General features: G+C 35.4%; 1 protein-coding gene across 11 annotated transcripts in view; it reads left to right on the top strand.

The window, feature by feature from the left end:
* The window catches only part of CNTN5 (contactin 5), a 538,457-nt gene that overhangs the window by 368,371 nt on the left and 153,003 nt on the right, over positions 1-17,083 (top strand). For all 11 annotated transcript variants that reach the window (XM_085508884.1, XM_032442190.2, XM_032442192.2 and 8 more), the window contains one exon: positions 7,929-8,024. In XM_085508884.1, coding sequence (XP_085365010.1) covers positions 7,929-8,024 — 96 coding nt within the window. The remainder of the gene's footprint in view (positions 1-7,928; positions 8,025-17,083) is intronic.

Genomic DNA, 17,083 nt, shown 5'->3' with positions numbered 1-17,083 from the left:
GAGCCAAAATATTATCAAACAAACATCTAATATTGTTCTTTAAAACTGGAACTTTGGTATGCTGTACTTTTCTTGCATTTTATGCAGTCATTACTTATAGAGAATTTTGGATTCATGCCACTAAATGAAAATATCTGTGAAGTTAAAATAAATCATTGTCTGAATTTGTAGATCTAAGCCCCTTTTGTAGTCAGTAAAAAAGAAATAATCAGTTTTTAGCTAGGATTAATCTTCTCTTCAACTAGAGACCTCAACTAGGTCAGATGAAACAAGTTATGGAAATGCAATGATATTTTGTCAGTGTAATATAAAAGAAACAAGACAAACTCAAATGTAGAATTTGTGGAAGTTGCAAAAATTTAAACTTGATTTTAATTTGGTATTGTTTAGGTGACATCAATACCACACATTCAGAACCTGGACTTTCCTAGGTGATAATAGTTTTATATTTTAGCTGTTTTATACATTTCTTTAAAATTTATAGCTTAAAGATATAGGACAAAGGAATGTTGATGCTAAAGGTTTACAATACTGCCATGTAGCAAACAGAAGTGAAAACAGAAGTGAAAACATAATGATATCTTAACATCAACATAAAGTAAAAATACATAGGTTGCTCTGAAAGTAATGCTTCCTATTTATTCCCATAGAAATTACTACAAAGAGCACACAATAACACTACTTTATAGAGCAAATTCTCAGCTACAAAATACTATTTTTCAATATAATTTCCACCATTAGCTTTGATTTTTTACCAGTGATGAACAAGAGCCTTCATGCTATGTTCGTAAAAAAATCTACACCAGAAGAGATGACCCACCGTACCACAGCTGCTGTGAAGGCATCACTGCTAAAAAAATGTTGCCAGAACAGTCCGTCTTTCATCAACCTGAACAGGTGGAAATCAGAAGGCACCAGTTCTGGACTGTAGGGTGACTGTGATAGGACAGTCCAGCCAAGACTGGCAGTGTGCTCCACAGTCTTCAAACTGATACGGGGCCTGGCATTACCATGTTGCGAAAGATCGTTTTCTTCTCTGCCCTGCCTCTAGAAGTTTTGCTTCTAGAACTTTTTCTTCAGTGGGAAATTCATGTGTTGCCACTCCATGGACTACTGTTGTGATCACAACTTGTACTGACACTACATCTCTTCACCAATGATAAGATCCACTGAACTGTCATCTGAAGCCTTGTACTGGTTCAATAAGACCTATCTGTTTCTGTGTGATTATTCATGGGACCCATCTGGTACAAACTATTCCAGTGTTGCAGCCATCATTCCCAATTCATTGAAGCCAATATTCAGTTCTGTATCCAGTTCCTGGTCCATAATCCGCTGATTCACACAATTGAACTGATCAAGAAACTCTTCATTTTGTGGTATGACAGCTGTGTATGGCCATCCAGAGTATGGCTTGTCTTTTATATCCCCATTAGCACCGCTGAAGCGTAACACCTAGCACCTCACTTTGTTCACATTCACTGTGTAATCTACAGAAGCACTCATTAAATAACAATGAATTTCAGTGGGAGAATTTTTTTTTTACATGGGGGAATTAAATTCCACAACTTTGATTCATATACACTTCCATGCCAGATGCCATTTTGTCAGACTGCTACTCTGCTGCCATCTGCAGCATTACAACAACTTGTAACAAAATATTGGCAGGAATGTTCAGCTTCTGCTGCCATACTTTCAACATCTACCTCTGACACTGTGGTCCAACATAATAGAGTCATTACTTTTTGAGTAGCCCTCATGTATGTAGGCAGTTTGACGCTGTAACATAATTTAGCTCAATGCCACACAGAATGCTCCTATTCAGTGGTCACAAAGGTGTTTTTCCCTCTTTATTACTAATAATCATATGTATCAGCCTTCTACTACAGAATCACAGAATCACAGTGGTTGGAAGCTACCTCAAGAGATCACTGAGTCCAAGCTCCCTGCTAAAGCAGGTACCCCACAACAGGTAGCACAGGGAGGCCTGCATATAGGTCTTGAATGTCTCCAGAGAAGAAGATTCCACAACCTCTCTGGGCAATCTGTTCCAGATCTCCGTGACCCTCACTGTAAAGAAGTTCTTCTCCCATTATTCCTTTCCCTATTACTACACACCACTGAGAAAAGCCTAGCTGCATCCATTTGCCTCCCACTTCCCCTTAGATATTTCCAAGCATTTATCAGATCCCCAGTCTTCTTTCCCTCTTTCAGGAAATTCGTTAGTCCCTTTATCATCTTCATTGCCCTCCGCTAGATTCCTTCTAGGAGAAACCAGTCCTTTTTAACTGTGGAGACCAGAACTGGACACAGTAGTCTAAATGTGATCTCACCAGGGCAGACTAGACGGGGAGTATCACTTCCCTTGACCTGCTTCCACACTTCCTTTAATTAACCTCAGGGTAGCATTGGCCTTCTTGGCCACAAAGGTACAGAGCTGTTCATGGACAACCTGTTGTCCACCAGGACACCCAGGTCATTCTCTGCAGATCTTCTCTCCTACAGGTCATCCCCTAACTTGTTCTGATGCATGAGGTTATTCCTGCCCAGGTGCAGGAATAGCAGGAATAGAGGAAACTCTACACTTGCTTTTGTTAAACCTCATCAGGTTTTTCCTGCCCAACTCTCTACCCTGTCCTGGTCTTGTTGAATGGTAGCAGAGCCTTCTGGTGTGTGAGTCAATCCTCCCAGCTTTGCATCAGCAGCAGACTTGCTGGGGCTGGACTCTATCTCTTCATCCAGGTCATTGTTGAAGATGTTGAACAAAATCAGATCCAGAATCAGTGCCTTGAGAAAAAAGCTGGTTACAGGCCTCCAGCCTGTGCTGCTGCTAACAACTCTCTGAGTTTTGCCATTCAGCCAGTTCTCAATTCACCTAACCGTCCTTTTATCTATACCACGTTTTCCAAATTCATAACAAAGATTTTGTGGGAGACAGTGTCAAGCACTTTGCTGTAGTCAAGGTACACACCATCAACTGCTTTTGCCCCATCCACATAGCCAGTGATGATATCATTGAAGGCTTTCAGGTTGGTCAAGCATGATTTCCCCTTGGTGAATCCATGTTGACTACTCCTGATAACCTTCTCCAGTTGCTTGGAGAGGGTATCCAGAACAAGTTGCTCCATCTACTTTCCAGGGATGGAGGCAAGGCTGACTGGCCTATTGACCATAACTACAAAGTTATGGATTTTCAAATGAATTATAAGGAAGAGAATAATCTCAACCAATTCTATATGTCACTGTGAGAGAAAAAACTTGTCTTTCATAGAAAGTTCTAACTGGCATCTAGTTAAAGAAAGTTACTACAAATGAAATGCTATTTTCAATATATGCTTAAATGTGTGGAATGAATTTAATTTTGGGGGAAAAAAAAGAGACTAAAAGAAAATGAGAAAAAGGAAAAAGCACTTGTAAGTACAAAGGAAAAAGTAAGAAAATAGAATTATAAATACTGTGTGTACAGAATTTTGACAAATTTCTATGCCACTCCATGCCAGGAAAGTGTATTAAAAAGCATTCAAATAGAAATGTGTATGTGTGTTTCTGAGGAAGCAGATAAGCTCATGTAAAACATAAAAGTGTTTACAATGTAGTACACTGAATGCATTACTCAAGTGCAAGTCTGTTTGCTCAGCAACTCTAGAAATAGAACCATTTACTTATGCAGTTTATTTTGGTTATTAACTGTTAGCTCTTGTATTTGAAAATCATTCCTTTCAGTTGCTACCTAGGATAGGCTTAGGTTGTCTGTTGGATTAAGTTGTTGCTGCTCTAGTGTTTTCTCACCTATATGTAACCAAGCACCACCACACCATTCTCACACCACCCCTTCCTCAAATGAACAGGGGAAGAACATATAAGGAACAGTCAATTATTGCTGTAATCAATTTTATTATTTTAGAATGCATTAGTCTGCTTTTATAGATTTGTAAATTCTACGTGATAGCAAATGCAGAAGATATACAAAAATATTACCTGATTAAAAAATAAATAAGTAGGCATAGACTGCTAGATGAATACACACAAGTAAATGGATACTACTGCTGCAGTCAGTCGTAATTTATAAAAATTTACAAGTACAAAAATGTCAGTAAGGTCAAGGAAAAGAATATATCTTTACTTAACAATTTCTTTCTGTTTGCTAGTGAAAATGCAGTTCAGAATTAATTAATGGAAAGTCTGCACATTATAATTCACACTGACAGCATGCTGGAGAGAAAATTATTATCTTACAAGAATATGCTTATGGACAACCATTGTTCCAAGTTTCTTTAATCACCTCTGCTCTGAGAGAGAAAGAAAAAAAAAAAAAAAAAAAAAAAAAAAAAAAAAAGTTTATATTATGTATCACAGGTTCTAAAATAAGTTCATGTAATGTATATAAAAGTACACTATCCTGTTTTTCCTCTTTTTCATTTTTATTTTCAAACAGGAGTCTTTAAGCTTTTTCCCGTGCTCCTCATCATAAGTAAAAGAAGGCTACTCTTTCTGCAGCAACTAGACAACAGTTATGTTTGTCCTTGGCCTGAATTGTACTTTGCGTAGAGCTGTTTTTAATGTATTAGAAAGAAGATTGACTACTTTATATTCGTTTTAGATATCCTCAGTATGTGACTTTAAACATTTTAATACCTATAATATGATATCCCTTTTAAACTCTATAATAAATTTGCAAATGAAATAGTTTAAACTCTGAAAATTGGACTGGCAGAGAATGCATGATATGCATTTGTGTAATTTCTACTTTAAAAAGGAATTAACTGTTTTAAGTGACAGATAATGAACTACAAAGCCTTTCACAACTTCTGCTTAAGATTACCAAGCCATAAATGTCAAACACAGATCATGATTTCATTCTTAATCTGACCTTAATTTGATAGTGATTATTAGTGGGCTGTTGCCAGGGCCACAAAAACCTGACTCTTCACTGCTTGCAGTGAACTGCAACTGCGACACAGAATTGAAGTGAACTGGAAAGATAAAGGGAGTTAAAAATGTTCCAGACTTTGTATGAATTCTTCTGTCAATTGATAAAGTAAAATAAACAAAACAAAACAAAATAACAAAAAAATCCTGAAATGTTAATGTAACTGACTCTTCTCCTATTCTCATCTTCACATGTATAATCATCTCTTGGAAAAACAGTTGCTAGATTTCCTTTGCTATTTGTCCTTTCATCTTTTTAGTTAGTTGATTATTTGACTGCTAGTTCTGCCCAGTTTCTTTTCTACTTTCTTTTACTTTTGACTTCCTTGAGACTCCTCTCATTTACTTCCCATTACTCCTTTCACATTCTGCAGAAGCATTTTGTTATCTATTGTGTCTTCTATACTCTTTTTAGGATGAACATCATTCATTCTTAACCCACATCAATATTTATATACATGTACTGAGATAAACTTATAGTTCAGCTCCTTTCAGAAGAAAAGGAGCAGCCTCTGCAGAGTCATTTTGCCCACCAGATGTTTTGGATGAGTGTTACTGCTTTTTTCCCAGTCTTCTAAATTGTGTCAAGATCAAGCACAGTATTGAGCCAGTTATACCTGAAGTAGAACATCCAGAATGTGTTACACCAAAGGATGACATTGGATTTAATACCATCTTCACTAACTCTGCAGTTACTGTACTTTTTCTCTCCCACAGTGGAGACTGCTCTTGTGTCATAGGTTACTCTTTAGTAACACAGCACAAAAATTAATTAATTAATTAATGCATATTTTTAGCAATAAAGATGATTGTACTAATCTGTGTTTGCCAAATATCTCCAGAAATATGTGTTTATCTTCACATTAGCAACAGTGACTGGCTGTATATTTTCAAAGAGGCAAAGACTGTACATTCATTAGGTGTGAGCATGTTAAAGAAAATGGAAACCAGGTAGATGAAGCAACTTCGTCACAAACTCTGTGATAAGGTTAAGTAACTTTCTTTATGACATAAAATGAACTTCCCTGGAGGAAAAAAATAAAAAAAATAAAAAAAATAATCAGAATTATTTTCTAATCAAGCAATCAAGTATATCACCATAACATGAAGGATAAATTAATTCTTTGTGGGGCTGCCTGAAAGAGCGTTGGAGGTTTATGTTATAATAACTGAGCAGACGCAGATGGCGTCTCTTTCATTAACCTTTGTTTTTAAAAGATTTTAGGGTGAAATAATAGTTTTAAATTCCTTTTAAAATTATTATTATTTTTTTCCAATGTGGCTAAAGGATGTATAAACATTTATATAAATTTAAATATATAAAATTTCCCTCTAGTTTGATTCTGAATCTTCCATACTAGACTTATTATTTTAGTTCAAGAAAATGTTGAGAGTGATCCTTCACCTTTCTTGCTATTATGCTTTCCTACGTTTGTTTTACAGCTAAATCCCTGCTTTTTTTTTTTTTTTTTTTTTTTTTCAAGACATCTAGTTCAGAACAAGAAGGTAGCCAAAAGAAGATGGAATTCCAAGACTGTTCTTTCTTTCTTTCTTTAGCTTGAAATTTGCTGGTCTGAATAAAAAGAAACTTGAGTCACACATAGTCCTCTTATTGTTACTCCAAGAAGGAGATATTTGTTTTTCATAAAGAGAAAGGGAAGGAAAAGGGAGGGAAAGAAAAATAGTAAAAAACTGTAGCAATAAAATTAATTTAAAATTATAATTAATTGTAGTTTTACTTCTGCCCATGGAAGTTATAACTTAGGTGTCACAGATTTCCTTCTTTTGTGTCCATCACAAGAACTGAACAATGAAAATATACAAATATATGAGATAGGTGATTCTACACAAAAATTGAAATATTTAGTTGTCAAGGTAAACAACAAAATTATCCTTTTTTCATGAAAATAAAAAGTAATTTCCCAATTACAAGTATCATTGAAAATAAATATTTCAAACTGAGATTTGAATTGAAATCAAAGAACTTAAGATCTTTGTATTTAAACCAGAACATTTCTTACAAATTTATTTTCAGGTACTACAAATGGCCAATTTAATTTGTGAAAGCAAATCTCATGGAGTTCTTAAAGAAGTATAAAATATTGCTTCCCTGTCCCCCTCTCTATTTAGAGAATCTGTTTTTTCACTGCTATGAAGTTTTACTATTGAACTGACTGTATTTATGTTTGCGTAGCTATTTAATTCTCTATGCCAAATGTTTTCAAATTGCTGGGTTTTTTTGTTTTGTTTTTGTTTGTTTGTTTGTTTGTTTTTCACTTTTTAGAATGCCTATAGCATGCATACAGTATCGGTTCCAGATAGTCAACCATGTTACTGCTTTTTTCCATTGTCAAAGGACTGAAAATATTGGGGGGCTTTGTTTGTTTTTTGGGTTTTGTTTATTTGTTTTCTCTCAATACTGTCAAACGAAGTACTGCAATGATAATATTATAACATACTGAGAAATTGCTTGGCCTGGTTTCAGGACGTGTCCTGAAAACATGTTGAAGCCATGATCCACCAATTAGTTTTGTACATCTTTTATAACCCTTGAAGCTTGTTCATGTATATACTCTTGAAATTTAGCACTGTGTGAGGAGTAAAATAAAGTGTTCCTAAATATTGGTTTGTTAAAAAAAAAAAAAAAAAAAAAAAAAAAAAAAAAAAAAAAAAAAAAAAGATTGACTGATGTATCTGTTTTACTTTAGAAAAATACAGAACTTAAAACAAACCTGCATAAAGTCGTATACTCAAAATGGTATGCCAGTGAAAAACAGAGATCTTTTAACTAAGAAAACTTTCAATTTCAAGCTGTACTCCCAGCCAAAACAACTAGCTATGCAGGACTAGACATCCCAGTATTCTGTAAATATAAAGTAATAATGATTGAATTACTGCAGAATCATTTATTGGGTGAATAAGAAATAAATTATAAGTCACGGTAGTCATAAATGTTAAAAATTTTGTGTCTAACTAAAATTGCTGTGTTCTTTTATTAGATCTGGGGAATTTTAGTGGTCGGACAAGAAGTGCCGTCTCTGTACGTGAAGGTCAAGGAGTGGTTCTGATGTGCTCCCCTCCACTTCATTCACCAGGTACAGTAGGTTGGAGCTTGTATGCATACTGATCATTTACAGTACGCTCATTGTAGGATGCTTGACATTGTTGATTTCTGTATCTGACTGTGGATCTTGAAGTTGAAATATACACAGTTCTGCTGACTTTTTTGGAGCACCAAACTGCTAATTCTGAAAATTCCACTCAATAGCAACAGGATTTCTGTTATGAAAATGTTTTATTCTCACTACAAAAGTTCAGTGTATCGTGCTACTGGTAGTGAATACTCTGCCTCAAGGTCACATTATATTTCCCCCAGAGTTAAGAAACCTTCAGAAATTTTCCCAAGTGTCAGTGTTGAGATATGGATTTTGAATACATATTGGCTTCTCTTTTCAGAAGTACAAACATGGTTTTGATTACATCCACTTGCTGTACAGCTTAGTTTTCAGTACACAATAGCATCATTACTACCAGCCAGATATATCTGAAACCCCATGAAATGCCTGTTGTTTTCCAAATGAAACTGTAGATATTCCAATGAGACTGTGTTTTTGCTTTTCAGATTGGCACCCTTGAAAAGGCTGTGGGTAGCTAAATGTGTTTTCATGTTTACATAACACATAATACCTAGAGACACAGCTCTAGACAGAATATCTTGTTTGTAACGAGGTGCAGTATAGCCTACTGTTTTCCCATTTGGGAAATGAGATCTGTACAGAATGGATTTTTCCTGACTTCAGACTTGAGTTCTGGAAAATGTTATGTTGCAGACAGAAGTGTAGAAAACAATACCTCCTCCAAATTTCAATTGTAGAGATGTATTCTATCTATTGTAGGATTATTTTTATTACTGTATTATAAAGATGAGTGTGATTAACACCTGCAATTATTTGATCATCTCTCTACTTTTCTGTTTTCTGAATACATTTTCTTGTTATAGTTGCCTTTATAATCTATTTCTAAATTTGACTTGATGGTCCACATGTGACAGAATTAGATGCAAGATTTTAAGGCTTGATTCAGGCAAATAAACAAGAATTTGTAGGTAAAAAGAAGTTCCAAGTCAGGAGCTAAATTGTATTTCTTCAAACAGACTTACAGTGTAAGGATGGATGGACAACAACAGACAGCAGTGTGGTACAAGACATTAATGAAAAATGATAATGTCAGATTAAAGTCAGTATATGAAAAGCAACTCTGAACAAGAATAGAACTTCCCAGGGAAAATGTGAGAATTTATTTCAGTACTGAAATTAATCAAGAAACATGAAACTTTGTTTCTTCCGTCCAACTTCCAAATCCTTTTACAGAGAGGAACATCAAGGATTAGTGTGCTGAAACATAAATTTTTTTTTTTTTTTTTTTTTTTTTTTTTTTAAAGCATTCAGATTCTGGATTGCAGTTTCTGGGTCTGATTTTCAAAATGATATTTCTTCTAAGCAGCTGTGAGAAATTTTGAACCCTAAAACTATGAACAATAAATGTTAATACGTTAAAATACGTTAAAAACTATTAAAAGCACATGTCAAATGTGAACATCTAACATTTACAGGACTATGAGTTATGAGTAGGCTTATGGGAGAGATTTTTTGTACATGAGCAGCGCAAGCACCACTATATTGATTAATTTACATTCATCAGCATCCTTAGGAATAATTTTCTCATTCTATCCGAGGAGATAAATCCATGATATCATATCAAATCCAATAATTCTCCACAGCCTCATAATAAATCCATGTTTCAACAGAATCCTATTCTTCAGGCTCTATGTCGATACTTATAACACCTCAGAATTTCCAGCTTGAGACCTTACAGTAAATACAGGTAAAATGAAATAAGACTTAAAGTTGGAACACTACATTAAAAGAGATATAGGTGTATTTACCTGTTTTCCTGAGAATGATGAATCTCCTGTTTTCAAACAGAGGACAAATAAATATTTTTTTACTGAATAGTGCTCACATGCTCTTTTTACAGAATACAGTTCTGGAAAAATTTGAATGTCTTTAGAAATCACTGAAAAAAATGCAGCACTAATTTATTTTAAGAATTTAATTTAAAAAAAATAAATACACAGGCTTTAAGTGTATACAGACTTCATTTCTGTCTACTGATGCCTTGATGTATTGTCAAAAGGCATTGCAATAAACAAATACACACAAGCTTCTGATATGTACAGATTATTCATGTAGGTTCATTATGCTGTTCTCCAAATATTTTACAGAGGAAATATGCAAACAAAGAGACAAACAAACAAAAAAATCAAACCACTACAAATATGTACAGAATATTTCCAGTGTGCACTCAAATGAGAATTGAAGAGAGGGAGATATATATTGATTTTAATGGATTTATTTCTTAAGATATCACTATCTTTGCTGAGAAATGACTTATCAGAAAACTGAGGGAGTTTTCCAGGAGATATTTGCTTCTTCACAGTGTTGAAGGAAAATACATTCAACAAAAAGATTGTGTTCAAACTCCTTATGACAAATAGCTTCCATCAGATAGATTCTCACCTCCTGCTTCTCTGAGAATACCACTTTAAAATATATATGTGTGCTTCTTACTTCACTAGGAATACTACATCATACTAATTCACCTACTTGAGAAGTTTTTCTGCAAATTCTTGTTTTGTTGCAAACCCTGAAGCTGTCCCTTGAGAAATACATTAATACATTTCATACATAAAACAAAACAAAAACAAACAAAAACAACAAAAACAAACAAACAAACAAAACCACCATAAATATTTCATCTACTTCTTCCCTACACTTTACTGACTTTTTCTTCTGAATGGTTTTCCTAGGCTGTTAATTTGTTAACTGAGAGATTTATTAATTACCCACTGCTTAAATAACAAGCTTTGTTTGATATCTCCATTTAAAAAGGTTTCTGCTGCTTTTTTTTTTTTTTTTTTTTCCCATAGACATGATTATGGTTCTTCATTGTAGTACGCTAGAGAATGTAAACACTGGGTCTAATTCAGTCATTTAAATATCTTAATTGCAAGATTTGCCACAGAAAGATTAAAAATGAAAGGAAGACTTCATCAAGATTTACGATTCCCTCCAAATTAATACCTTCACTTGAGCTTTTTAAGGCTTTTATTCAAAGCTTTCGGTAGCAGCTTAATAGAGAATGAGGTTTCCCATTGCTGTAGTAGTGTCGATATGCTGCACTCTGTCAGTCAGCAAAGTAGATGATCTACCACTTTGCTTCAAAGGGACATTGCTGTCTTGAGGCAGCATGCAAAACCCGTACAGAAGATAAACTGAAGGGGTTTTTTTATCACTTTCAGGAGGACAAATTTGATCTTGCCCAGTTCTAAAACTGTATTATAGGCACTAGCATTTATGCCTTCATAATTTTCATAAATAATAGAATAATTGAATCATCACTTGAAAGGACTCTCAAGTTCCAATCCCTGTCACTCCCCCAGCATGGGGAGGATTGGTGCTCACTAGATCAGGCTGCCCAGGATCGCATCCAGTCTAGCCTTGAACAGCTCCATGGGACACCCACAACTTTTATGGGCAAACTGATCCTGTGTCTCACCAACCTCTGAGTAAAGAATTTCTCCCTAAAATCTAACCTAAATTTCACCTCTTTTAGTTAAAAAACAGTCCTTCTTATCCAAGCACTATCTGACCATGCAAAAAGTCTGTCTCTCTGCTGACTGTATTTTAAGTACTGGAAGTCTGCAAAGAGTTCTCTCCAGAGTCTTCTCTGCTTCAGATCAAACAAGCCAATCTCCCTCAGCCTTTCAAAGAGAGATTCTCCAGTCCTGTGGTCATCTCTGTGGCACTCTCTGAACCTGTTCCAACAGCTCAGTGTTCTTCTTTTGCTGCAGCCCTGGAGGCTGAATGAAGTACTCTACACCAGGCCTCAAAAGGACAGAATGGTGAGGGACAATCACCTCCCTGTTCCTACTGGCTTTCTTCTTAAGGCCATTTCCCCTCATCCCATCACCTGTCACCAGTGATAAGAGAACGGCTCCTCTCTCACTGTAAGCACCTTTCAGATATTGGAAGAGAGCAATAAGGTCTCCCCTCAGCCTCCTCTTCCCGATACTATACAGCACCAGTTCCTTCAGTGTCTCCTTGTAGGGCATATTCTTCAAGCCCTTCATAAGCCTTGTTGCCCTTTCTTGGACCTTCTCCAGCACTTCCATGTCCTTTTCTTTTAACTCTATATTCTAATTCTCTCATTCTAATCCTAATTCTAGTCCTAGTCCTAATTCTCTGTTAATAGTCATTCAGTAGGATATGTTCTCTCTTTGGCACATTTTATCCCAGAAGATTCTTCGCTCTTGCATCCACTACTTTATCACCTTCAATAAAACACTTTTGAAACATTCTTGTCTAATAACAGAAAATCTCATGTGTGTCATCACTGAAGCAAATGTTCATGGCCCCTGACACATCTCTGTACACCAATCTGTATTCTTTATCTGTGCAACTGATTGATGACTATGCCTGTAGTTTTCATTACAGAATGAACAAACACAATTAACTTTGCTTTTTTTTTCTTCTATGGTCTTTTCATTATTCAGTACATGACCAGTAATTTTCCTGCTGACTTCCCTGGAGCACTTTATTGCATTTCCTTCCTCAATCTTACTGAAGGCAGTGCATGCATTGGAGGATATGAAACTTAAGATTTTGTGGATAATAGAATTTTCAATAGGGTAGCATTTTAACTAGCTATGTTTGCCAATGAGGAGATACTCCCAATGTGTTGCCATTGTGTTCTCATTAGGTTTTAACTGCATTTTTATTAATTGAATATGCACCACATTCTAAGCAATATCTGTATAATAGTCATATGAATAAATTATTATTATTCACTTAACATTTCTTTTCATGGAAGCTTTGATTCTTTTTTTAAGAAATCATTAGCAATAGCATAAAATCTCTTTGACTCCTAATGCTAAGGGAATGAGGAGGAGAGAATAAAGTCATGGGACACTGTCCTCCACTGAAAGTAAGGCAGCAGAAGGCTATGTATTCTTGCAAAATAACATTTGTATGACATGTAGAAGATGCATAGAAGCAGTTCACTGGGTTTCCAGTAGTGCAGAGCAATGTGCACAGAGACAAAGCTGTTATTATTTATATGTAGCAACAGGTAGGAGTTAGTGTTCACATTTTTAAATTTTAAATGATCAGTTGTCCCTTATGTAATTCATAGTGATTTATTTGTACATCCTGACTAAACAGTGTTAATGTCTTTCTAGGGCAGTTTCCTAATGTGAAATGTTTCTTCCTCCTCATCTGCACTTTAAGTTATTTTTAATTGAGATTTAAGAAATGATTTGTCACTGCTATTCTTAGTATTTAAAACTTGACTTTTGAGGACTACTAATTTGTTTAAATGGTATTCACTGAATTACATTGTGATCAGAAAGACACAATTCAGAATGCATTCCTTGGTAAATTTAATCCTAAAAATATACCAGGAAAGAGGTGAGCATTGTATCTTCAGCGTCTGTATAATCATTATGTGATTTATACTGCTAATTTTTTTCAACATTTTTAAATAAACTCAGAAACTGTATGTGGGGATAATTACAGACTGATGTAAAATGTGAAAGAGAAGCAGAGAGGAAATAATTTAAACTCTATCATACAGTTTGACACATATACACACAGAAATGACTTTTTAATACATGTACTCTATAGAGTGATGTATTTTCCTGAGCATTAAACAGTTTCCTCAGTATTTTCCAGTGCCATGCTTTTCATATGAGAATGATAGTTTGTTTCTGAATTTACTGCATGAATTTAGAAACAGCATAAGGATTATCACTCATTTGTATTATTAAAAAAATAATAATAATAATTTGTCTTGCTGTGTATTCAACACCTTTCCATCATTAAGATTAACAATAATAATAAAGTAATATTAATATACTATCAAAAACAGAATTTATCAGTGATTTGTCCTGTATATTGGTCACTGTCCAGTCTTCATCTACACTCCTATAGAACAGTGATTATGAGTGTATGAGCTTGTTTTTAACAATTAAAAAGTTCAGCATTGAAAAGGATCAGAACCATTCCTTTTGATCATATTTTACAGATATTTTTTAATCTTTTCAATGGACAACAAGTTTATTTGGGAATTCTTCCAATTCCTTTTATCAAAAATGTACTTTATCAAGCATCAGCTCTAGTGTATTACAGGCAATTTGCTGTCTTTGTCCATAGAAATTACAATAATTATCCATAATTCTTAAATTCAAAATTACTGATATTCCAACTGTTCTATAAAGTCTCTATTATTGATTAAAAGAGCTTAATTATTAATTCTTAGAATATAAATTTCTTTGTTACCACTTATTAAGACTGTTTATTGCTTTTTATCATCCATTTGTTTTTGTTTTTGTTTTTCCCCTGCTGTTCATACACAACAGGACTACCTGCATTATCAGATATGTTAGAAAAGTTAGAACACCAATTTATATGGTGCATTTGGAATTTTTCTACATAAGCATTGGTTTTCATTCCTACCTAGTAATAGATGAGTATCAGTAGTAGACTTATACTTTTGAATTTTTTAATTTTCTCTAGAAATATTTTAAACTTCCTATTTTTAATTTATCTGCTTTACTGGTTAGAGATTTCTCTGTGGTTTTCTTTAATAATAAATCTATTTCAATCCTAAAAATCATAGGCAACAAATATATGTAGATATATATCCACAGCATTAATCCATAAACGTACATTACTTTCATTTTTTCTTTATTTAAATAAGAAAATTTTATATGTTGTTAAAATGGCTTTAATTTCTGAAATTAGAGCATGTCTATACATGCTCTAAAATGTTACAACAAAATGAAATCTCACAAGTTATTTCAATATATGGTAAAAAAATAGATAGATAAATAAAATAAAATGCAAGTCTTCCCTTCCCTTCCCTTCCCTTCCCTTCCCTTCCCTTCCCTTCCCTTCCCTTCCCTTCCCTTCCCTTCCCTTCCCTTCCCTTCCCTTCCCTTCCCTTCCCTTCCCTTCCCTTCCCTTCCCTTCCCTTCCCTTCCCTTCCCTTCCCTTCCCTTCCCTTCCCTTCCCTTCCCTTCCCTTCCCTTCCCTTCCCTTCCCTTCCCTTCCCCTCCCCTCCCCTCCCTTCCCTTCCCTTCCCTTCCCTTCCCTTCCCTTCCCTTCCCTTCCCTTCCCTTCCCTTCCCTTCCCTTCCCTTCCCTTCCCTTCCCTTCCCTTCCCTTCCCTTCCCTTCCCTTCCCTTCCCTTCCCTTCCCTTCCCTTCCCTTCCCTTCCCTTCCCTTCCCTTCCCTTCCCTTCCCTTCCCTTCCCTTCCCTCTCCCTTCCCTCTCCCTTCCCTTCCCTCTCCCTTCCCTCTCCCTTCCCTCTCCCTTCCCTCTCCCTTCCCTCTCCCTTCCCTCTCCCTTCCTTCTCTCCTCCCTTCCTTCTCTCCTCCCCTCCCCTCCACTCCCCTCCCTTCCCCTTGCCTCTTCTTTTCTGAAATATAAAGGAATTTCCAGTCTGGCTGCTTTTGAGTTCTGCAAAGTTACTGCGGCATAATATTGAACACACAGTTACAGAATGGCTTGAGTTGGAAAGTACCTTGAAGATCACCTAGTTCCAGCCCTTCTGTTCCCTGCTGAGGGCAGGGTTTCCTTCCTCAACAAATCAGGCTGCCCAGAATCTCATCCTGTCCTTGAACACCTCCAGGGATAGGGCATCCACAACTTCTCCAGATGTAGTACTCCAGATGGGCTCCCATGAGAGTTAAGTCCTACTTTACTAATAGTCTCCTCCCCCATCCATCTGGCCAGCCCTCTTTTGATGTATCCCAGAATACTTTTGGCCTTGCAGGCTGCAAGAGCACACTGGCAGCTCATGTTAGCTTTTCATCCACCAAAACCCCCAAGTCTTACTCAGCAGAACTGCTGAGTATATGTACAGACTGGGAGAAGTGAGTTCTTCTCCCTGGAATTGCCTTGACCAAAGTTTAACGCTTGCACTTGGATTTGTTGAACCTCTTCAGGTTCACATTGGACTGTTTTTCAAGCCCATCCTGGTCCTTCTGAGTGGCATCCCTTCCATTTGTTGTATCAACTACAGCACTCAGCTTGATGTCATCGTCAGTCTTGCTAAGGTTGGTCACATTCTCACTGTCTATATCACTGATAAAGATGTTGAAGAACACTGGTCCTAAGTCAGACGACTGGTAGAGATCACTCTTCACCAGTACAAAGTACCTGTGACTACTATTCCAGTTATGGGCATTGTTAACATCTTAAATGGACTACCTGTCCAGCTTTAGTTGCAACATAATAAGATATAGGAAAGCAGAAGAACTGATAAAGCTAAGTAGATGATTCAAAACCCTGCTTCTAATAAAAAGTTGAAGAGGTCTGGTCTATCTAACCTTGAAGATAAAAGCTTGCTATGGGTCAGGATAACAATCTATCAGTGCAACTACAAAAACTTATATACATTAGTAAGGAAGACAATATTGGAAGAAGTAAATAAATACATATATATGAATGTAAAACAACAACAACATTAAATTCCAGTTAGTGACAGATTATTGAAATAGATTATTCTGCAGATCTGTATTTAGCAATGTAACTCACACATTTGTGTGACTCACACATTCTAATAATAATAATAATAATAATAATAATAATAATAATAATAATAATAATAAATCATACCAATGAAAATCAAGTACACATACTAATCTATCTTTCTTTTTCTCTGAAAAATAAATAAATAAATAAATTGGAAAGGCCATCTTTTTGTTGTATGCAATGTTGTATTTTTACAGATTATATGTGTGGGAATGATATTTTATCAACCTTTACATGTTTCAATGTCTGACTACATTTCACGTATGATAAATGTAAAAATGAAATTATACTATGCACAGTAGAAAAGGTAATGTTACATTTGTAACCTTCAGTATAAAACCAGCCTTGACACTACCTGTTTTTTTTTTTTTCCAATATATTTTAGTTATCAGCTAGGTAAGTGATTAGAAGACAGAAAATATTTAAAGAATTATCACTGTAATTAAATTCAAATAAAGATGAATATGTGCTTGGTAGTACTGTGTTTCAGGTAAGTGA

This window comes from Coturnix japonica, chromosome 1 (genome assembly GCF_054131305.1).
Source record: "Coturnix japonica strain WE chromosome 1, WE-NBRP24, whole genome shotgun sequence".
In the NCBI taxonomy this organism is placed as follows: Eukaryota; Metazoa; Chordata; class Aves; order Galliformes; family Phasianidae; genus Coturnix; species Coturnix japonica.
The sequence above is the reverse complement of the archived record's forward strand: the minus strand, read 5'-3'. Positions and strand labels throughout refer to the sequence as shown.